This window comes from Vulpes vulpes, chromosome 2, assembly GCF_048418805.1.
Source record: "Vulpes vulpes isolate BD-2025 chromosome 2, VulVul3, whole genome shotgun sequence".
Classification (NCBI taxonomy): domain Eukaryota; kingdom Metazoa; phylum Chordata; class Mammalia; order Carnivora; family Canidae; genus Vulpes; species Vulpes vulpes.
In genome coordinates, this window is record NC_132781.1 from 76,094,311 (window position 1) to 76,118,109 (window position 23,799).

Genomic DNA, 23,799 nt, shown 5'->3' on the forward strand with positions numbered 1-23,799 from the left:
TGGCATATCTATTGCCCCGTTGACAATGATACCAGAGATGAGTGGATCAGTCTATGTTGCAAGAGTCATCATGAATAACAGATTGACCTTAGACTACATCCCGGATATCTAAAATAACACCCACTGTTCCCCATATTTATTTGCAGTTGTCTGTGTCTGGGATACTGCAAAGCATGAATGAGGTCAGTACAGCTGGTTAGCCTCTTCCTGCTGCTTAGAATCTTATTGATATCATTAGCCTTATCTAAAACTATATGAGACAAATTGAACAGGTTTGATCTTAGCCCCTGTTGGTTAAATTAAGGAGCATGGCCAATGAAGTGGCATAGTTACATAAAAACTTAAGTTTGGTCAAGAACATATAGGGTCAAGGTGTAGATTATCCTCGAGAGACGCTGCCATGGACTCTGAACATCCCTGTATGTTCTCATTGTGGGCATGCCAAGAATGCAAAGCCCTAATCATTCTTTACCCACACCACTTTTCAGCATTGAGCTCGCCATGAGCAATCATGTTTGCCATGAGCAACATAGAAGGATGCAGCAATGTCTCCTCAGACAAAGAGCAGGCTTACTTACTGTTTGTTATAAAAGAGATGGGTTCCCTAAACTTAGTGTTCCTAGGCTGGGACATGAACCTCTTCATGTTGGATTCATTCGGGTCCCTCCCACCCCCTCCCTTGGTGTTTTGGGGGGTTAAGGAGAACTAGTGAAGACATGATCCTTATGCTACTTTCTGTGCCATAAGTAATAAGGGCCTTTGTCTCTGACCCAGGAGTCTCCTGTTTTCTACTAGCATCTTGTAAACAGGCATATATTGACTTATTAGCTTATAACTAAGGAAAAATACACCCCACACATTTACATTTATCTCTCAATTTCTTATCACATATTGTTCTAGTTGAGGCCTATATTATTTCTTGTACCAAATTTCAGTATTTTTAATATTCATGGACTTCATGTATTACACACATTAGCACATAACCATTCTTCATGCTTTCATTTTCTTGATACCTGATTTATTTGTAATTACTTTCCCCTTTTTGTTTTGAATTTTGTATATTTTTTTTGATAAGTCTTATTTCAAATAAATTTTATTGATCAGTACTTTTATGGATCCGACTCTTGGTTTATCTCAACTTTCATAATTGATGTTATTGTTCTCTAACATTGTTTTCTCTTCATTATTTGTTATTTTGAGAAGGGGCGGGATCCCTGGGTGGTGCAGTGGTTTGGTGCTTGCCTTTGGCCCAGGGTGCGATCCTGGAGACCGAGGATCGAATCCCACATTGGGCTCCCGGTGCATGGAGCCTGCTTCTCCCTCTGCCTGTGTCTCTGCCTCTCTCTCTCTCTCTCTGTGACTATCATAAATAAATAAAAAATTAAAATTAAAAAATTATTTTGAGAAGGGGAAGAGAACAAGGGTTGCTGTTACCTTTTCCCAATCTCTTGAATTAAATCCTTGCTCATTTGTTAACATTTTTTATTTCCTGATTAACATATTTGAGTTAGAGTTTTCCTCTACACCTACTTTGGTTGTGTTACACAATTTTGATTCCAGTGGTTTTGTTATCATTTACTTATCAGTCTAAATTATTTCATTTTATGATTTTCATTTATATCAGATGATAATTTAGACATTTTTTTTAGGTTCCAAACATAAAGTTTTTTTTTCTATCCTTTCATATTCTAATTTTATGCACCATGGTCAAAGAAATGATTTATATGACTTAAGGGCTAATATATGGTCTATTTTTAAATATAAGAGATGTGCTTGAAGAAAATGTGTATTCTGTTTGTTGGGTGTGAAATTTTATATATGTACATATACACATATAGTTGTATGTTTGTAATGGCTGTATCTTTATGTTCTATCAGTATTCTTGTTTACCAGCATGTAACACATTGTTTTTTTCTTTTCTCTTTTCCCTAAAATTCTATCTAGTCAGATAGGATTAGTCTCTGGTTTTCTCTTGGTCCCCATGTGCTTGGTGAGTCTTTTCCTTTTATTTTTAAATTTTCTATGTCTTTTTATTTTAAACATATATCTCTTGTAACTGACACATTGTTTTTTATTTTTTATTTTTTTATTTTTATGTTTTTTAAAGATTTATTTTTTTATTTTTTTATTCATAGAGACACACAGAGAGAGGCAGAGACACAGGCAGAGGGATAAGCAGACTCCCTGCAGGAAGCCTGACATGGGATTCGATCCCGGGTCTCCAGGATCACGCCCTGGGCTACGGGCGGCGCTAAACTGCTGTGCCACGGGGGCTGCCTGACATTGTTTTTTAAATTCAATCTGACTCTGCCATTTAACTGAAGAATTTTATCCATTTACATTTATTGTGGCTACTCTTAAAGATTTATTTCTGCTATCTTGTCTCACATTTTCTAATATACTTTCTTTTTTTCTGTTTTCGTGCTTTCCACTGCAGGGATCATGTTTTCCTATGCTGGTTTAAATGTTAAATCACTCAAAAAATTATCTAAAAGTGAATTCACCATTACTAGTTATATGTCCATAGGCAAGTCTTGCCTGCACCCTCATCTTTAAAATGAGAATAAAGAAGAATATGATTGTTGTGAGAATTAAATGAGTTAATGTTGGGCAGCCTGGGTGGCTCAGCGGTTTAGCACCACGTTCTGTCCAGTGTGTGATCCTGGAGACGCGGGATCAAGTCCTGCATCGGGCTCCCTGCATGGAACCTGCTTCTCCCTCTGCTTGTGTCTCTGCCTCTCTTTGTGTCTCTCATGAATAAATAAGTAAAATCTTTTTTTAAAAAATGTGTTAATGTCTGTAAAATTCTCAGAATAATGCCTTGGAAGAATAAAGTTCTAGGTAAGTGTTTACTGTTACATCATTATGATAGTTGCTTTTAAGACTCATAGCTGTGTTATTTTTCCCTTTTGATTTCTGAAACATTTGTATTTGTATCTTCTCCCAATAACACAAATACTTTATTTCTCATGTTCTTTTGTTCTCTTTCTTTCTTCTTCCTCCTCACCATCTAATGTGTTGTTATTATCCAGTTTTGGTCTGACTTGTTTTGGACCTTCCTTCCTTCCTTCCTTCCTTCCTTCCTTCCTTCCTTCCTTCCTTCCTTCTTCCTTCCTTGCATCCTTCTTCCCCTCCTCCCTCTCTCCCTTTATCTTGTTTTGTCCTTCCCTATTAGTGCAATAGACTTTACCAAAATATTTGATTCTCTTTAAGTCACACATCTCTTGCAGAATCTCCTATACTTATTTCCCTAATTGATTTCTTCCTTGAAAAGTGTTTCAATAGCCAGTTACAGTAGTTTCAAAATTCCTTTTAGCATTCTAAAAATAATATGTTCTTGTCTCCAATGTAACTGCTGAGACATTTAATGTTTTAGTCTGTTTGGACTGTTAAAACAATTTGGCATAGACTGGGGTGAGGGCAGTGGCTTATATACAACTAAAATTTAATCTTTACAGTTCTGGAGGCTGTAAGTTCAAGACAAGGGTGCCAGTATAGTTGGAGTCTGGGTTGTACACTCCCAACTTCTGGGTTGTACACTGCCAACTTCTCGTTGTATCCTCACACGGCAGAAAGGGTGAGAGAGGTCTTTGGGATTAGCTTTAAAAGGGGATTAGTTCCATTCATGAGGGCTCCACCCCTCATGACTTAATTACCTCTCAAAGACCCTACTTCCTAACATCTGTGGAGCAGGGGTTTCACATAGGAATTTTCACATTCAGTCCATAAGAGATCTAAATTTGATCTTTTTCAGGTGAACTGTTTATTTCTGGGGCTTTTATTTTATTATTATTATTTTTTTATGATAGTCACAGAGAGAGAGAGAGTGAGAGGCAGAGACACAGGCAGAGGGAGAAGCAGGCTCCATGCACCGGGAGCCTGACGTGGGATTCGATCCCGGGTCTCCAGGATCGCGCCCTGGGCCAAAGGCAGGCGCTAAACCGCTGCGCCACCCAGGGATCCCTATTTCTGGGGCTTTTAAAATTTCTTCCCTTCTTTAATATTGTGTCTAATGTGGATTTCCCTCTTCTCTCCTACTTGGCTTTTGCTGAGTCCTTTCAATAAAGACCTCAGACTGTATCCTTTGATTTGGTGACATTTATCTCCATTATTTCTTAAAATATTTTGCCTTCCTAATATTTCTCTCTTTTAAGGCTTATTATTACCTAGATGTTGGCACTGCTACACACATCCTCCATAATGCTTTTCTTTTACACTTTCAATCTTTTCTTGATGCCTTCTCAAAAAAGTCCTTAATCTTATCTTCAAGTGCATTTTTTCATTTTAAAGCTCTATCTATACCCAATCATTCTCCACAGGAAGATAGAAGCAGTATCAAATAAGAACAAAATACAGCAAAAAAGTATTAAAAAAAAAGAAAAAAAAAACAAAAAACAAAAGTATTAAGTGGAAACATTAGGTGTGAAGAAGGAAATAATACATGGGGGTTCTTGGTATCTTGACAAAAATGGTTTGGAGTAATAGGAATAAAGCATGATTGGAATAGTTCAAGAAGTATAGGTGGGTGTAAAGGGGGGATGAAGTGAGTATAGATAACACCTTTAATTTTATTATTATTATTATTATTATTATTATTATTATTATTATTATTTGCGCTGAAGGGTACAAAAAATGAAATGGTTGGCTCTGGGTTTTTAAATGGGAGATTAAAAATGGGAAGTATGCATGTAAGTGGGAATAAGCCAATAGAGCAAAAATGAATCAGGAATGTGGGGTTAAAGGCAGTGGTAGAAGGGATGATCACAACTAGATAAATAGCTAGAGGTAGAGATGGTTCATGTTTTAATAGGATAGGAAGTTATACAGATACCAGGTCTCCAAATATATTGCTAATAGACAAAGTTTCCTTACTGTTTCCATTTTCTCAACGAAAAAAGAAACAACCTGAGAGCAAGAAAGAGGGAGGACTAAAGGTCTGAGTAAAGAGAAGGCATGAAATGCTTGTTGGGGAGAGGTTAAGTGTGAATTGACCAGGAAAATGTGGACAGATCCTCACACAGTGCTGTGGACCCTTGATTTTCAGGGCCATGAATTTCAAGCATTAAGAGCATGGTTGTTTTTTTTTCTTTCTCTAGCCCCATTCAGGTGCTTTGGTGCAGATGCAGTGTTATTGGATACAAACAAGATCTGAATTTTCAGTTTAGAGGGATAAGAGAATTTAGAGTATATGCAAAGAAAATGATGCCTATGCTAGATAAAGAGGAAAGTGAGGAACTTATAGACAAGGGATAGGTGAGAGAATCAATTGTCTGGAGAGTGAAAGAATTGTTAGGCTAGGCATAAGAGAGTGACCTAGAAAGAAAGGTGAGTTGCACGCTAGAAGTTGGAGTTTTGGAGGTAATGACAAGATCTAGAGCAGTGTTTTCAAACTATAGGTTGAGCCCCATTAGTAAGTCATGAAATCAGTTTGGTGGATCAATTTCTAAATTAGTATTTTAAATCTGGTGACACAGTAGAATCATCTAGAGAAACTAAAGTTAAAAAAAAATTGGGGGGCACCTGGGTGGCTTAGTTTGAGCATCTGCTTTTGGCTCAGGTCGTGATCCTGGAGTTCTGGGATCGAGTCCTCCATTAGGCTCCCTACATGGGGCCTGCTTCTCCCTCTGCCTGTGTCTATCTCTGTGTCTCTCATGAATAAACAAAAGCTTAAAAAAATAAATGAAAAAATGCTCACACCTAATTCCCAGAGATTCTGATTTGGACTAGTGTAGGGTTCAGACATGTTTTTCATTAAAATTATCCAGGGGTAGGGCAGCCCAGGTGGCTCAGCGGTTTAGCGCCACTTTCAGCCCAGGGCCTAATCCTGGAGACCCGGGATCAAGTCCCACGTCGGGTTCCCTGCATGGAGCCTGCTTCTCCCTCTGCCTGTGTCTCTGCCTCTCTCTGTGTGTGTCTCTCATAAATAAGTAAATAAAATCTTCAAAAAAAAAGAAATAAAATTATCCAGGGGTACCTGGGTGGCTAAGTGGTTGAGCATCTGCCTTTGGCTCAGATGGTGGTCCTGGGATCAAGTCCCTCATTGGGCTCCCCGCAGGGAGCCTGCTTCTCCCTCTGTCTATGTCTCTGCCTCTCTCTGTGTATTTCTCATGAATAAACAAAATCTTAAAAAAGAAATTATCTAGGTAACTCTAATGTACAAAAGCCTGGTCAAAAACTACTGTTCTAAGAAGATTCTGACATAAAAAAGACTGATGATAGAACTAATGGTAGAAAGACGGTAAGTCAGGTGCCAAAATCTTCTAAGAATGGGGAAAGCCTGTTTATCATTTTGTAGATGGGTTTCAAAGAGAAACTTTGACTTCATTTCTTCTATTTGAACTATCTAGAACTAAATCAAAGTTAGTGAAAAAATAAAAAAAAAAAAAAACTACCTGGAACATAAGCACAGCGATTTCCCCATATCCTACCATGATAAAATTTGATTTGAATTAATTGTACTTAATTTTAGAATTAAGAATATTGCTAAAATTTAAGAAAAAACTATTTGTAAGAAAGAGAAAATAAATTGACTGTAAAGTTTATTGGAAAATCTATGTCAAACATAATTTAAAATTATTTAAAGCAAAAACATCTATAAAAGGTCAGAACATTCAGTATTTTAGGATAAAACTAATTTAGAAAAATTGTAGTAACATGGTTAAGAAAATAACAATTATGGCAAGCTATACATTTTTAAATTATAGAAAACATTAAAAATAAAATATATCTAACAAAATATGTCTTGCTGTTGCTTGGGGGGGAAAAGGTGGGGACAGATATTTTTTATTTACATGTATTTATTAAAAGATTTTCCATATGACATTGCAAATAGTCCCATTTCTCTTGTATTTTGCTATATAATACATGAATTCACACAAAGAAGGTGGAATAAATAAAATTACAAAGATGGTAGAAAAGTAAACTGCATCACACCCAAATACATAGTGAATTATTGCAAAGGGCATAATCTGAACACATAAGGCATATTAGTTTTGGAAAAAGAACAGTGCCCACCCCCAGGTACACACAAACACACACACGCACACTCCACTGTAGTAAACCACAAGAGGAAACAAAACATATCACAAAAAACTGGTCTTCAACTTTCCTATGTTAGTTCTTAAATTCTTCTTTTCCAATCATAATGAAATCTACTAAGAACAGGAGTTTTTTCAAATGTGTATGGTTCAAACACGATTGGTTTTGTATCTGACATTCTATTTTTTACTTCTGTTCTTTTATGGATGTATGTATATATTCCTTAAAATTACAACTTTGAAAATTAGCTGTAAAAGTTGTTTTCTATTTAACATGCCACAGTTCAGAGTTTACATACTATTCTGCAAGACTGATAAATTGTTAACACACAGGTTTAGAAGCAAAAAAACTGATATTACTGAATGTATATTGGCATTTCAACAAAATGCTTTACTATATTTACTCCATATACTTTTATACTCTGAATTTTTAAATTAATACAGGGAGGAATTTTATTTACTGAAAAAGTGTCCCAAATTTATTCTATTGCTTATAAAATTCTGAATGCAGCTTCTAGTTTGATTTTGATAGAATTTGTATTATATGAAAAGTCCATGTGATAACCAAAATAATGTAATACTGTATATAATATATAAATGTATCTTTTCCATCACCATTCTTCAAGTTAGCAATAACATTATATGGTAATCATTATTTTATCAAGACCTCTGCTATTGTAAGGACAGGCCTGAATATATTACCCTAGATGACAGACAGCAAACTGGTGAATAATTAATTTTACATTTAGAAGAAAAAAGTTAAGTGAGACAGCACAGCATCAAAGTTGATAATCCTATGTGAAGGCATTAAAGATATGGGTTATAAACACAGGCATGAAAACTAAAAACACTTTGAAAACAAGTACTGTAAGAATATTTATATACATGTATCATGGCTCATTATGAAAAAGATTATTAAAGCATAATGTGAATAATACATTATATTAATTCACAGTATAAAAACACACTTTGAGGAGTAATTTAAGTCAGGAATAGTATAAATACAGATAAAACTTTAGCACTATTAATACATATTTTGTTTTGTCATATATATAAAAATATACACATAGATATGGCTCTTTTAAACCAATTTTTTTACATAAATATTCATTGATTTAAATAAAAGTTGACAGAGGTAGAATTTGTGTCAATGTTCATGATTTTCAGGAACAAGTACTTCCGAATATTTCACTACTGTTCTGTCCTTTAAAAAATCCATATAGGTAACTCCTTGAAAGCCATCATTCTGAAAAAAAGAAGGGACAGGAAAGGCGAGTTAAGAGAAAAATGATACACAAAATTGCTTAGTACATTCACAAAAAACTGAGATTGTTTTCAGTTTTAATTGAAACTGCAGTCTCCAATAAAGCCTTTGCCCATAATCAAGTTATAGTTAGTAAGTACTGTTCTATACTTAAAAAAGATATTCCCCTGAAACCACCAAAAACACAAAGTATGAGGATTAAATAAATGATAGCTATAGAGTGAAAAGAGATAACACATTAGCTGAGAGAGACCACTCAAAACGAGGAACAATATGATGTTTAGGCTAATATACAAGTACTGTAAATTGTGGTATCTGTGTCTTAAAACAGCATATTAGGGATAATCAAGTATTTTTCCAAATATTTTGACCTTATGTGCTATCTAATTACTCTCCCAATTAAACACACATACACACAAATAAGAGAAATTCCACAAAGGAAACACTGAGAAAGTAATCTAAGCAAATCCTGGAATATCCATGTGATGAACTGTTAGATAATGAATTTTAAAATGGGACTTTTGAAATTTTAATGATTGTATTTTATTTTTTTAAGATTTTATTTTATTTATTCATGAGAGATAGAGAGAGAGAGAGAGAGAGAGGCAGAGACACAGGCAGAGGGAGAAGCAGGCTCCATGCAGGGTGCCCGATAAGGGATTCGATCCCAGGACTCCAGGATAATGCCCTTGGCCAAGGCAGGCGCTAAGCTGCCGAGCCACCCAGGGATTCCCCAAAATTTTAATTTTAATGATGAGAGTAGGTGCCCTCAACAATTTATTAAGGAGAAAACTCCCAAAGAACAAAACAAAAATTAGGATAAAAATTGAGTAGATATAAAATCTATGAAAATTACATATGTAGGTCTATGAATGTGTGTATATTTATTACACATTGAATACAAGAAGGAAGTATGTACAAAATGCAAATTGCTAATTTTTCTGGGTTGTAGGATTAAAAGTGATTTTCATTTGTACACCCATTTTCTTTTTCTTTTTTTTTTTAAGATTTTTAAATTTATGTATGAGAGACACAGAGAGAGAGAGACAGAGAGAAAGGCAGAGACACACGCAGAGGGAGAAGCAGGCTCCACGCAAGGAGCCCGACATGGGACTCGATCCCGGGTCTCCAGGATCAGGCCCTGGGCCGAAGGCAGCGCTAAACCACTGAGCCACCCGGGCTTCCCTGTACATCCATTTTCAGCCGAAAGACAGAAGCAACTCAAGTATCTATCAACTCATGAACGGATAAACAAAACGTGGTATATTCATACAATGCAACACTGTTCATTTCAAAAAAGAAGGAAATTCTGACACAAGCTCCAACTTGGATGAACCCTGAAAACATTATAAGTCACAGAAAGGACAAATACAGTATGATTCCAATTATATGAAGTAAACAGAGTAGTCAAATTCGTGGAGACAGAAATTTGTAATGGTGGTTGCCAGGATCTATGGGGAGGGGAGGATGGAAAGTTAGTGTTTAATGGGTCAAGAGTTTCAGTTGAAGAAGATAAAAAAGTTCTGGAGCTGAACGGTGGACATTATTTTTGCACATTAATGTGAATGCCAGAGAAATGCATACTTAAAAATGGTTAAGAATGATACATTTGATGTTATGTATATTTTATCACAATAAAAAAATGTAAAATAAAGTGATTTTGGTTTCCTTCTTTATATTTTTGTATTTTATGTTCTCTTCGTGAGGATATATTATTTAAACGCAAGATTACCACATGACCCAGAAACTCTTCCTCTTTAGGTACTTCCAAAAGATTTGAAAAAAGGGACTAAAACAGATACTGTACACAAATGTTCATATTCATATTATTATTCATTATTATTCACAATAGCTAGGAGGTGAAAACAACTCAAGTAATCCATCAACTGATGAGTGGATAAACAAAATATGGCATAAACACACAAAGGAATATTATTCAATCACAAAAAAGAATAAAATTTTAGCACATGCTACAATATAGATGAACCCTGAAAACATTATCCTAAGTGAAACCATTTCAACACAAAAGGACAAATACGGTATGACTTCACTTTGATAAAAAAACAGAATAGGGGGATCCCTGGGTGGCGCAGCGGTTTAGCGCCTGCCTTTGGCCCAGGGCGCGATCCTGGATACCCGGGATCAAATCCCAGGTCGGGCTCTCGGTGCATGGAGCCTGCTTCTCCCTCTGCCTATGTCTCTGCCTCTCTCTCTCTCTCTCTCTGTGTGTGTGTGACTATCATAAATAAATAAAAATTAAAAAAAAAAGAAAAGAGTAGGTAAATTTTTTTTTTTAAAGATTTTATTTGTTCATGAGAGACACACAGAGAGAGGCAGAGACATAGGCAGAGGGAGAAGCAGGCTCCCTTACAAGGAGCCTGATGTGGGACTCGATCCCCAGACTCCGGGATCACGCCCTAAGCGGAAGGCAGATGCTCAACCGCTGAGCCACCAGTGTCCCAGAATAGACAAATTCATAGAGACAGAAAAGTAGATTAGAGAATTCCAGGGCCATGGGTCCAGCTGTACACTATTGTAAATTTAATGCCACTGAGTGATAAACTTTCTTTAAAACAAACCAAAAATTTTTCTAATTCATCATAGCTTTAGAAATTGCTGAAATCCAGTATGTTCTGTATCAGTGGTTCTTAAAGTAGAATCTGGAGACATCTGGGAGTCCTCAAGACCCTTTTTGGGGGTCTATTTACATAACACTGTAGAATTATTTGGTTTTCACTTTTACTATCTCATGGATATACAGTGGAGTTTTTCAGCGGCCACATGATGTGAAAGGCCAGGCAGTAAGTATTTTAGATTTGTGGGCAACAGGATCTTTGTCACAACAAATTAATTCAGCCACTGGAGAAAAGCAGTCTTAGACAATATGTAAACACGTGTGGCTCTGCTCCAATAAAGTTAAATTTACAAAAACAGGCAGTGGAGTGCACCTGGCTCACAAACCTTGGCTTACCAATCCTTGATCTAAAATGCAGCTGTGAATCTAGTATGAGAAAATATATGTGTCACAACTGTTACATGGCTTTATAACAAGAAGATGAACCTCCATCTAATCACCCTTAAATTAATACAGCAGCTTTGGAGTTGTGAGGACACAGTGATTGCAACCAGCACTGAGAAGTAGTCCTCAAAGCAAAGGAGGAAAATACACATTCTAATCAAACGAACAAACCCCAAAGCAAAAGCACAGCAAAGAGGAATCATTTAAACCTACATCCCACAAATACTAATAAACCCTGGGGGCATCAGTATGTTAAAGCATAGTACATAAGTAATGTTCATAATGAGGATTCTGGGCATTTGAGGAAATGCTTAACTGTCTCCTATATACTTCTATTTAGAAAGGTAAAGAAACACCTATTTTTAAAAAAGACTGACTTTACTATTTCTGTCAGGGAGCTTGCATTTTTCAGTTACTTACCTTTCAAGACCTGGATACTTCTTTCCCATTCATTCCCTTCTTCAATGAATCAGCACATCCCTCTGGCCCTTCCTCTGACAAATGTATTCTAGCTCTTTACAACTACTTTGCTGTATCTATTTAAGTTTGAATATCTGCATGTCCAGTGACCCAACAACCTCACTCCTGAGTGTATAGCCAAAGGAAATACACACGTCTAGTCACCCACAGGTACTAGAATATTCATCATAATTCTATAATAGCCTAAACTGGCAATTACCCAAAGCCCATCAACAATAGAATGAAGAAATGGACTGTGGGAGAATTCACACAATGTGATACTACACAGCAACAAGACTGAACAGCCTACAAGTACACATAACAGTACGAATGAATCTCACAAATACACTGTGGAAGAAGCCAGAAATGTAGGATTTCATGTATTAAATGTCCAAAAACAGGCAAAAGAAATGTCTATGTTTTTAATAAACAGGACAGTTACTTCTGGAGTAGTGTTTATGACTAGGAGAAAGCCCAAGAGAGACAGGTTTTGTTTCTTGATCTGGGTGTAGATTATACATGGGTATGTTTAGTTTGTGAAAACTCACTGAGCTGTATACTAGGATATGGCACTTTTCTGTATATATATTACTATTTGTTCTCTCTCTCTCTCTCTCTTTTTTTTTTTTTTTTTAAGATTTTGTTTATTGGGATCCCTGGGTGGCGCAGCGGTTTAGCGCCTGCCTTTGGCCCAGGGCGCGATCCTGGAGACCCGGGATTGAATCCCACGTAGGGCTCCCGGTGCATGGAGCCTGCTTCTCCCTCTGCCTGTGTCTCTGCCTCTCTCTCTCTCTGACTATCATAAATAATAAATAAAAATTAAAAAAAAAAAAAGATTTTGTTTATTTATTCATGAGAAACACAGAGAGGCTGAGACACAGGCAGAGGGAGAAACAGGCTCCCTGCGGGAAGCCCAATGCGGAACTTGATTCCCAGACCCCAGGATTACACCCTGAGCTGAAGGCAGATGCTTAACCACTGAGCCATCCAGGTGTCCTTATAATTTGTTTTTTAAAAAACAAATATTGTTATATGGATCCTGAACTTAATATATTGTTCATTACGTACCTCTTTCTGGTCTCCCTGCCTCTGATTTTTACCCTCCCCAATATGGCCCCAAATATAGTTATGACGTTAATCCACCAGGAACAGTTCTTTCATCTTAATCCCTCCTTGATACTCATTCTATACACAGAAGGTTCCCCTTGGCTTATAGAATCAAGACTATGTACAATCTCTAATTTTGCCGCACATTCAATATATCTTGTATGTCCCACTCTACCTTCCCTGCCTTTTTCCCTCATCATTCCCCAACAATCTGCCATTCCTGTCAGATTGAGTCTACTGTGCCATGTGCATTCCTATTTGTACCTTGAACCTAGCCATTCATCAAATATTACCATGGATTTCTCATACTGTCATTTGGTATTTTATTATGGATGTCTTCTCTTTTTTAAAATGAGATATAATTTACAATACAATGAAATGCATGAACTGTTAATGTTCAGGTCAATGAGTTTTTCAATTGTATATACCCATGTAATCATCACCAAAATACACATTACATTACTTCACAAACTTCCCCTGACTGCCTCTGTGGGCAATTTTCCTTCCCCCAATGCTGAAAACTACTTTCTTAATTTTTGTAACTACAGATTAGTTTTGCCTGTTCTTGGTGTTATATATATATATATTTTTAAGATTTTATTTATTTATTCATGAGAGACACACAGAGAGAGGCAGAGACATAGGCAGAGGGACAAGCAGGTTCCTTGTAGGGAGCCTGATGTGGGACTCGATCCCAGACCAGAATAACACTCTGAGCCGAAGGCAGACACTCAACCGCTGAGTCGCCCAGGGGCCCCCATACATACCTTTCTGATAATTAACAGCTTATATGTTCAGGAGAATGTAAAGGAGACCTCAGAGTAGAGCTAAGGGGTGGTGTGGGAAGACCGTGTCGACGCATCTCTTGAATTGCTCGTTCTCTGTCAGTAAAGATCAAATAAGAGATTATACCAAAAAGTGGAATACAAATATAAGGTGCTGTTACTGTTACTGGTTAATTAACTTCTCCTCAATTAATTAATGAGTTTTTCTACTAAAATTAAATCCTATGTTCTTATATAATTTTTAAGTAGTAAACAAAAGATTTCAATTAAGGTAATATGTATTATAAAAGATTGTTCAAAGCCCCCCTAAATAGAGATTTTCAAAGTTGGCTGATTCCCTCCTCTTCTCCCCCTTCCTTTCCTATCTCTTCTTCTCCCCGCCCCCCAAATCATTATTTTTAATGTCCAACGTTTATAATATGAGGGCCAGGGCTTTCACCCCAACTCAAGTTTATAAATTTCTGATTGGCTTGTGAGGCCAATAGGGATACTACTTCTTGTCTAATTTGCTTTCTGGGAAGACTTCATTCAGGTCCTCAATGATCATCTGATCAAATGGAATTATGTTCTTCATCTTCTCCAGCTCTTTTTCATATTCTTCATTCCTGGCCTTTGAGAGAGACAAAAACTCAGCACAGCTTTTCACATCTTCTTGTTCCTCAGCATCCACCTGGACAGTGTATTTATCCTCTGGTACAGGAAACTTCAGGGCATTAAATTTCTTCTCAAAGTCATCTACCAAGCCAGCTTTTGCCACATTGGCCTTGTAGTAAGCCCAGTCGATAGCAGGTGGTTTCTCAGGAAGAGTTGCCAACCTGGAGGTAAGCATCTCATTCCAGGATTTCAGGGAGTTGGCAATGGCCTTCTGGTTTCAGGGTATGATCTCCCCAAAAGCGACCCAGTCGATTTTTAGAGCAAGTTTTCGCCCAGCCATCTTGAGATCCTTCACCGACCTCAGTGGCCTACAGTCCACACTCCTATCTCTTCTTGAACATAAATCTAGCCTCTTCCTTCTTCCTGCCTAACAACTCCCAAATGTCAGAAGTGAAGTAACTATTTTTCTCTGTTATGCTCTCCTGCCCTGTGTCTGAGTCAGCACCACAAAGCATGGTGACTGTGTTGCTACCTCTTTTGTGGACTATTCAGAGACTCTGGCCTAGACTTTCTGCCTTATGATCTTCAGTATCCAGGATTTCTACCCCCTTGGGTGTTTCACAAACTTTTTTTTTCATTATTATCCCCCTAAAGAAACTTTTAAAGATATTCCTTCTCCCCAAATTACCTACCTCTCCCCATGAAATTTCAGTACATAGATATGCTATTTATGTACTGATGCCCTTTAGAGGGCTATAAATCATTGTAATACCTATAGTCTTTTTTGCCACTCTTTTCCCCCAAGAACCACTATTATTCCCTAGGCTGGTGTAAAGTTGTGTAAACTAGTTGGAGGGTAAGGAAAGAGACATAGTCATGTGAGCCAAGATTTCTTTGGGGAACAGAGACAAGGGAAAAAGAAGAATTAAGGGGGGGAGGTGTCTTATAACCTTAGGCAATAGAGGATTTGATTTAAGACCCTTGGATTTAAGAGAACTTAAGTCATCATTAAGAAAATGGAAATCATTATGTACGTACAGTTTAGCATATTGAGAAACTAAATCTTCTTAATTATGAGAAATTAGTAACACTGCTTTTATGACACTGATGCATTTCTTCATTTCTCAGGTTTCTTTCTCTTTGAAATCATAAATATTTTTTTCTCAGCAAATTTTATCTACACTCCAAATGGCACATCAAAGTTCTGATGCCAATGGATTAGAGAACTCAAAAACTTGACTTGATAAGCAATCTGATGAACGATTTGAGAATGAAATCTCAGGAATGTTGACATTTATGGTATTAACATAGCAAGAAAGCACAATGGAAGGAAAGTAACTGAACAAGTGATTTGCAAATGAGACTTCAATTTTAGCTGTGAAAACAGTTATTTCTGTTCGTAACACTTGGGAGATTCAAGTTTTCAATATAACACAGCAAATGAACTGAAATTATAAGTGAGTGTGAAAATAACTAAGCTATGGGAATATATTGTATATAAGAGCATGGGATTTAAAATTAGATCTGCCTCTCCTTCATTCTACTCAACTAATTATTATATAAATAAACAGTTTAATTAATTTTTTTTTTTAATTTTTATTTATTTATGATAGTCACAGAGAGAGAGAGAGAGGGGCAGAGACACAGGCAGAGGGAGAAGCAGGCTCCATGCACCGGGAGCCTGACGTGGGATTCGATCCCGGGTCTCCAGGATCGCGCCCTGGGCCAAAGGCAGGCGCCAAACCGCTGCGCCACCCAGGGATCCCCAGTTTAATTAATTTTAAGTAGGTGTCACATCCATTGTGGAGCACAATACAGGGCTTGAACTCATGACCCTGAGATGAAGACCTGAATTAAGATCAAGAGTTGGATGCTTAATCAACTGAGCCACCCAGGTGCCCCATTAAATTTGTATTTATTTTTTTAATTAAAGTATAATTAACATACAATGTTAGTTTCAGTTGTACAAAATCTATCTTGATTTTAATTTTGGCTCTACCATTTACTATTTGAGTGACTTTAGTTTCCTCTAATATAAGCATTATAATAATTGATAGAAATAATCAGAAACATATATGGTATCTAGCACATATTTATCAATTGCTCTTATGATCATCATCATTTTTGTGATGATCTATATTTGGAGTTTCCTATTGGACCATATTGTTTTGGGCTCTTGTAGAATCCTTACTAGCTTATTGATTCCTTATCTATATTCTTTGAAATAATGTCCTAATTTTGCCCTAAGCAATGCTATAGAAAACACTGAGACAATACTTGTAACTTCATTTACTATAAGGATAGTATCTTCCACAACACTTATTGCCTTTTTATTTTTTCTTATTGCCTTTTTAGAAAGAAATATCAGAAAAATTTATTTTTGTATGAATGTTAAAAGGAAGCTGGCTATTTTAAAGCCATATTAAATCCTTTCTGAAATAGGATAGGGAATAAAAATGCTGTACAGTACTAAAATTTTTTTCTTACCGTTCGTATCTTTCAGTTGAAATCTGCCTTTTCAGAGCATCGTGATCAGTTTGTAATTGTGCCACTTTAGCTCGAAGCATGGTGTTTTCCCGGCCTTGACTAGTTCTTAAAACAAATTTTAAAAATCAAAGAAATAAGTAAAAAATGTGCTATTTTGTAGAGTCAAGTGCTATGGATTTTTGTTTTTGTTATCAATAAATAAAAATGGAGATGATACTTAAGGACAAAAAAAAGAGAAGAACATGACTTTTAACACAAATTTTTTTTTTTTTCAGGAGCTTCTATCACTAAGTTTTCTTTTTCATTCATTCATTCATTCATTCATTCATTCATCTTATTTATTTAACAAATATTTTAACTGAGCTTCTGTTATGTGCTGCAATAGTGGACATACAAATTTGAACAAGACATCAATTATAAACATCAAGATGTAAAGTGTCTTTGTTGACTCCTTCTTGAGTCCTGCCTCAAACAGAAACATATTTTTTAAAGGATTTTATTTGACAGAGAGAGAGTGCGAGAGAGCGCAGGCATGCATAAGCAGGTGGAGTGGCAGAGAGAAAGAGAGAGAGAGAGAGAGAGAGAGAGAAAAGCAAGACCCCCGGAGCAAGGAGCCCAAAGCGGGGCTTGATCCCAGGACCCAGGATCATGACCTAAACTGAAGGTAGATGCTTAACCAATTGAGCCACCTAGGAGCCCAGAAAGAGAAACATTTCTAACTTTTATAACTGTTCCATTTGTACTATCCACTTTGGATTTCTTCCCCTCTTCCATCAAATACATCCAAACCTGTCCATCTAAAAGACAGTATCATCAATCTCCTAAAAGGTAATTAATCAATACACCCATGAGGGTCATATTACACAGGAAGTTTTTTTCCTAATCCACAGCAAGAGACACGGCTCTCCCCAACCTAAAATGCTCTCTCCTTTGTTGACTCTCTTTATTCCTGAATTTGAGACATTTTTCTAAAGTTCGTTCATTCATTCACTTACTTCCATGGGTACTTACCTCTGTGGTGGAGATAGACAATCTGCATTTCCAAACACAATGTCCCTTTTGAACTAAACCCCTGAATTCCCCAAAGCAGCCACCACATAAGTAAGATATTTTGGTTTTGTATATCATCTTACACACTCCCATCCTACTCTACCAAAAATTGAAATATTCTTTTTGACAGGCTATTTTCTTTACATAGGTTGATTTATGCCACGTACAATTTGCTTTCTGAAAGGGTTAACTTCTCTTTAAGTAGCTGAATTTCTGTATCCTTCTCGTGGGAAGTCAAATGAGAATGAAATTCTTTATCTCTATTTGTAGCCAACAATGATTCAAGGTTTTTAATTGTAAGTCTCTCACTTGACAGTTGTTTTTTCAACAGTTCTGCTTCTGATTTTACATTTTCTAATTCCGCCACAACCTACAGGGAAAACAAAGGAAAATTACTTCAGTACAATTTCAGACTTACTCTGAAAAATTATTTGCAGAGCTATACACCCATCAGTTGCTTTATGTGGGGTATCAGTTAAAGATTTTGAACCATTTCTTTAAGTGTAAGAAAATCATCTTATTTTCAAAATAATTTTTGCTATTTTTAGTAAGGACTTATTTGTTATAAGACCCACTCTAGCCCTTAAATAGTTTTCGCTCATACTACCTTGTCAAGAGAGGGTCATTAACATAAAATCCTAAAATGTGGTCAATCTTATCATTAAGGAAGCCTTCTTAACTATTATGTGTACCCTGACTATGCAGTCAAGCCTTCATTGGAACTTCTTAGTACCTGAAAATTAAGATACTACTATATGGATGAAAATTAAAATACCTGTGTTTGAAAACATGCACTGAGTTGTTTAGATAATGCCTCAGTTTGAGAATGCGAAGTTCTAGCTAACTAGACTTTTAAAATTAAGTAAGATTTAAATGCTTTGGGATTTTAAAAAACATTTCATTTATTTATTTATTTGAGAAAAGGAGAAAGAGAGAGCACAAGGGGTGGGAGCAGAGGGAGAGGGGGAGGGAAAAGAAAACTCCCTGCAGAACAGGAAGCCAATGTGGGGCTGGATCCTAGGACTTGGAGATCATGACCTAAGCCAAAACAGACACGTAACTGACTGAGCCACCCAGGTGCCCCTAAATGCCTTGGGATTTTAATCAGAAAAACTACTCTATTTAGGAAGCAATGAATTACTCAATCTTTCATTTAAATCTTACCTTCAAACAGAGTAAAAGATGTACTGGGATATGTTCCTACTCTATAATAAGAAGACTCCTATTTTCCTAAATACCCATCTACTCCAAAACAGAGAGCATCTAATTCATCACCATGTTTGCCAGGAAAATCTTGGCAAAGAATCTAGTTGTCAAAATCCTGTAGTCAAAAAAAAAAAGAAAAAAAAAATCTGTAGTCAACAGTAACTCTTTTCTTTTTACTTGGGGCTGGATCCCGGGGATCATGACCTGAACCAAAGGCAGATGCTCAATGGACTGAGCCACCCCAGGTGCCATCAAAAGTAACTCCTTAAAGGGGAACAAATATATTGGGTAGTGTAATGATAAAGTAAAACAATGAGGGTAGGGCTAAATAAAATAATGTGCTATAACAAAATCTTTTAAGTTCTTACCCTCTCAAACTCCAGGTTTTTGGAATTCAGTTGCTGGGTCATAATATCTTTGCCTGAGTCGAGCTTAATGCAAAGTTCTCTAAGAGACGACAAATCATTCAACACTGCTGCTTTTGCATCTTCTTGATGCCTCAGCTCTTCTTCTAATCTAGACATGGCTTTTGCCATTGATGAAATCTGAGATTCATAAGCATGATGTGCATTTATGTGCTGAAAGTAGAAAAAGAAACTGGTAAAAAGTTGAAGTAACACAATAATTTTAAAGGCTTGAATCTATACAGCCACAACCTTACTTTATAAAAATATGAAAGCCAATTTTTGCATATTTTAATATACTCTCAGGAAGCTGCCTGCTATTTAAAGATGGCCTATTTAATGCTTAACCAAATGAATTGTATATAATTATTAATCACGGTAACTAAGTGCCTCATGTATATATTTGGAAGATGCAAAGATGAAAATTATCGTTTTAGAGTGAATAAGAGGTCTCTGAAGTTAGGTTAAATTTTATCTTTAAATTGTTTTAATACCCTTTCAAGAAAAAATAACATATATAGTTCTTTCTCAGTTGTCTTTATTTTAATTTTTAAAAAATATTTTATTTATTTATTCATGAGACACACACACACACAGAGACAGAGAGAGAGAGAGAGAGAGAGAGAGAGAGAGAGAGAGGCAGAGGCAGAAGCAGGCTCCATGCAGGAAGCCTGATGTGGGACTCAATTCCGGGTCCCCAAGATCAAGTCCTATGCTGAAGGCGGTGCTAAACCGCTGAGCCACCCGGGCTGCCCTCTTCTGGAAGTTCTAAAAGAGAATCTATTCCATGCCTTTCCCAACTTCTGGTGGCTGCTAGTAATCCTTAGTGTACTTTGCCTTGTAGACACTTCACTCCAGTCTCTGCCTCTGTCTTCATCTGGTGTTCTTTGTATCTTGTGTACAGATTTCTCTTAAAAAGGTCAACAGTCACGAGGTTATGGTCAGCCCTATAGTCAAGTATGACCTCATTTTACCTAGATTATACCTGCAAAAACTCTATTTCCAAATAAGGGCACATTCACAGGTGCTTGGGGGTTAGGATTTCAACATAACTTAAGGCCCATAATTCTATCTACTCTTTAGGTCCCCAAAATTCATGTCCTTCCTTTGTAAAATACATCCACTCCATCCCAACATTCTAGCATCAATTCTAAGTCCAAAAGCACATTTAAGCATCATCTAAATTAGATGCAGGGAATACTCTAGATGTGGTCCATCCAGGGGAAAAACTATTCTCTCTCCAGAGATCTGTGACACTAGCAAACAAGTTACTCGCTTCCAAAAACAACAGCGAAACAGGTATAGAATAGCCAGGCCTACTATGAAAGGAAAAAATAGAAGGAATGAAGAAGTTACTAGTCCAGAGTAAGTTTGTAACCAAGCAAGGAAAATTCCATTTGGTTTCACGGCCTAAGAATAATTATCAGGCCCCAGTGGTCTGTCTTCTGGGCCTGCTAGAGCAGCCCCACCTTCTCACCCTTCAAGAGCCCCACCCTCTTGGCCCTCAGTGGCAGTGGCATTGCACTCTGGAACGAAGGAGGGAGTAGCTCCATCCCCGGGCCTGTGGTGGCAACAGCAGCCCCATTTGCTTTTGAGCTGCCCTTTGCAGCCTGGTTGGTCTCTGAGCTACCTTCAGAGCCATTCTTCCCTCTTCTCAAAGGAGAACATATATTTGTAGCCAAGGAATACTCCTAGCCTGTTTTCTGCAGGTAAGATCCCAGATGTTCAACAGCCTTCCTTCATTTCACCTTGTTTCTGTCTCTGTCATTACAAGCTGGCAATCTTTCTACGGGGGTGACTGATTGGCTATATGAGTCACATCCTTAATCTATCTGTTCACGAAGAGGCTGTGGAGCCACACACGTGGCCTGTCTCCAGCGCACACTGAGTCAGTAGGCTAAGAAGTTTCCAAATCATCAAGACATGGTTCCTTTTTTCCCCCTCTAAATTTTAAGTCTAGTATACTTAACACACCAGTATTATATTAGTTTCAGATGTTCAATATAGTGATTCACAATTCTATACATTACTCAATACTCATCATGGTAAGTGTACTCCAAATCCCCTTCACCTATTTCACACCTCCCCCCACCCACCTCCCCTCTAGTGATCATTAGTTTGTTCTCTAGAGTTAAGAGTCTGTTTTTCCTTTGTCTCTTTCTTTCTTTGTTCATTTGTTTCTTAAATGATTTGAGTGAAATCATATGGTATTTGTCTTTCTCTGACTTATTTTGCTTAGCATTACACCCCCTAGACCCATCCATGTTATTGTAAAGGCAAGAATGAAAAGATTCATTCTTTTTTATGGCTGAATATTATTTCATTGTGCATATACGTATTTTATACATATGTATATATATACACACATTTTACACACATTTTATACATATGTATGTATATAATTTCTTTATTCATCTACTGATGGACACTAGGGCTGCTTCCATACTTTGGCTAATGTAATAATGCTGCAAGAATCAGAGGGCACATGTATCTTTTTGAAATAGTGTTTTGTAAAAAAAAAAAAAAAAAAAAAAAAGAAATAGTGTTTTGTATTCTTTGGGTAAATACTCAATAGTGGGATTACCAGATCATATGGTAATTCTATTTTTAATTTTTCAAGGACTCTCCAAACTGTTTTCCACAGGGGCTGTACTAATTTACATTCTCACCAACAGTACATGAGGGTTCCTTTTTCTCGGCGTCCTTGCCAACATTGTTTCTTGTGTTTTAGATTTTAGTCATTCTGACAGTTGTGAGGGGGTATCTCACTGTGGTTTTAATTTGCATTTCCCTGATGATGAGGGATATTAAACATCTTTTCATATGTCTACTGGCTGTCTATCTTCTTTGGAAAAATGTTCGTATCTTCTGCCCCACCCCCCCTTTTTGAGAATGCATGCAAGCAAGCAGGGAGGGGCAGAGAGAATCTTAAGCAGACTTTTTGCTAAGCGCAGAACCTGACGAAGGGCTTGATTTCATGACTCTGAGATCACAACGTAAGCTGAAATCAAGAGTCAGATGCTTAACTAAGCCACCCAAGTGCCTCATTTCTGCCTATTTTTAAATTGGATTGTTTTTTTTGGTTGTCATTTGCAAATATCTTCTCTCATCCAGAAGGCTGTCTTTTATTTTTACTTTTTAAAGTGAGCTCTACACTTAAATGTGGGGCTTAAATTAATGACTCCAAGATCAAGAGTCACATGCTCTATTAACTGAACCAGCCAAGTGCCCCTAGTAGGTTGCCTTTTAATTTTGTTGATAGTTTCCTTTGCTGTGCAGAAGGTTTTTACTTTGATGTAGTCCTAATAGCTTATTTTTGTTTTTGTTCCCCTTGCCTCAGGAGACATACCTAGAAAAATGTTGCTATAGTTGATGTTAGAGAAATTATTGCCTGTGCTCTTTTCTAGGATTTTTATGGAATCAGGTCCCACATTTATGTCTTTAATTCATTTTTTAAAATGATTTTATTTTTATGAGAGAGAGAGAGAGGGAGAGAATGCACAAACAGGAGGAGGGGCAGAAAAAGAGGGAGAAGCAGGATTCCTGCTGAGCAGAGAGCCTGACATGGGGCTTAATTCCAGAACCCTGAGATCATGACCTGAGCCAAAGGCAGATGCTTAACCGACTGAGCCACCTAAGCACCCCTCTTTAATCCATTTCGAGTTTTTTTCTTTAAGATTTTATTTATTCATGAGAGACAGAGAGAGAGAGAGACAGAGACAAGGCAGAGGGAGAAGCAGGCTCCCTGCAGGGAGCCAGATATGGGACTCAATCCCAAACTCTGGGATCACACCCTGAGGTAAAGGCACATGCTCATCCACTGAGCCAGCCAGGGCGTCCCTTGAGTTTATTTTTATGTATGGTGTAAGAAAGTTTCATTCTTTTCCATGTAGCTGTGCAGTTTTCCTGGTTCTATCTGTTGTAGAGACGGTCTTTTCCCCACTGCATATTCTTGCTTCCTATGTGGTAGAATAATATGGGTTTATGTCTGCACTCTATTCTGTTCCATTGATCTGTGTGTCTGTTTTTTGTGTCAGTACTATACTGTTTTGATTACTACAGCTTTGCAGTATAGCTTGAAATCTGGGGTTGTGGTATCTCCAGGTTTCTTCTTCCTTTTCAAGATTCCTTTGGCGTTTTGGGGTCTTTTGCGGTACCATACAAATTTTAGGATTATTGGGGCACCTGGGTGGCAGAGTTGGTAAAGCATCCAACTCTTGGTTTTGGCTCAAGTTGGGATCTTAAGGTCATGAGATTGAACCCTGTGCATTGGGCTCTGTGCTCAGAGCAGAGTCTGCTTAAGATTTTCACCCTGTCTCCCTCAAATAAGTAAATCTTAAAAAAAATTTAGGAAGGCACCTGGGTGGCTCAGTTGGTTAAGCATCTG

General features: G+C 37.1%; 1 protein-coding gene and 1 pseudogene across 2 annotated transcripts in view; both read right to left on the reverse strand.

Annotated features, from left to right (window-relative positions):
* Window positions 1-6,522: 6,522 nt before the first annotated feature.
* The window catches only part of CEP135 (centrosomal protein 135), a 77,330-nt gene continuing 60,053 nt past the window's right edge, over window positions 6,523-23,799 (reverse strand). For both annotated transcript variants that reach the window (XM_026003581.2, XM_026003580.2), the window contains exons 22-26: window positions 19,377-19,586; window positions 17,970-18,172; window positions 16,753-16,857; window positions 13,654-13,767; window positions 6,523-8,283 (exon numbers count right to left, since the gene is read on the reverse strand). In XM_026003581.2, the coding sequence (XP_025859366.1) occupies window positions 13,665-13,767; window positions 16,753-16,857; window positions 17,970-18,172; window positions 19,377-19,586 (621 nt within the window). In that variant the 3' untranslated portion in view covers window positions 6,523-8,283; window positions 13,654-13,664. The remainder of the gene's footprint in view (window positions 8,284-13,653; window positions 13,768-16,752; window positions 16,858-17,969; window positions 18,173-19,376; window positions 19,587-23,799) is intronic.
* On the reverse strand, window positions 14,079-14,663 carry LOC140597887 (ATP synthase subunit d, mitochondrial pseudogene; annotated as a pseudogene).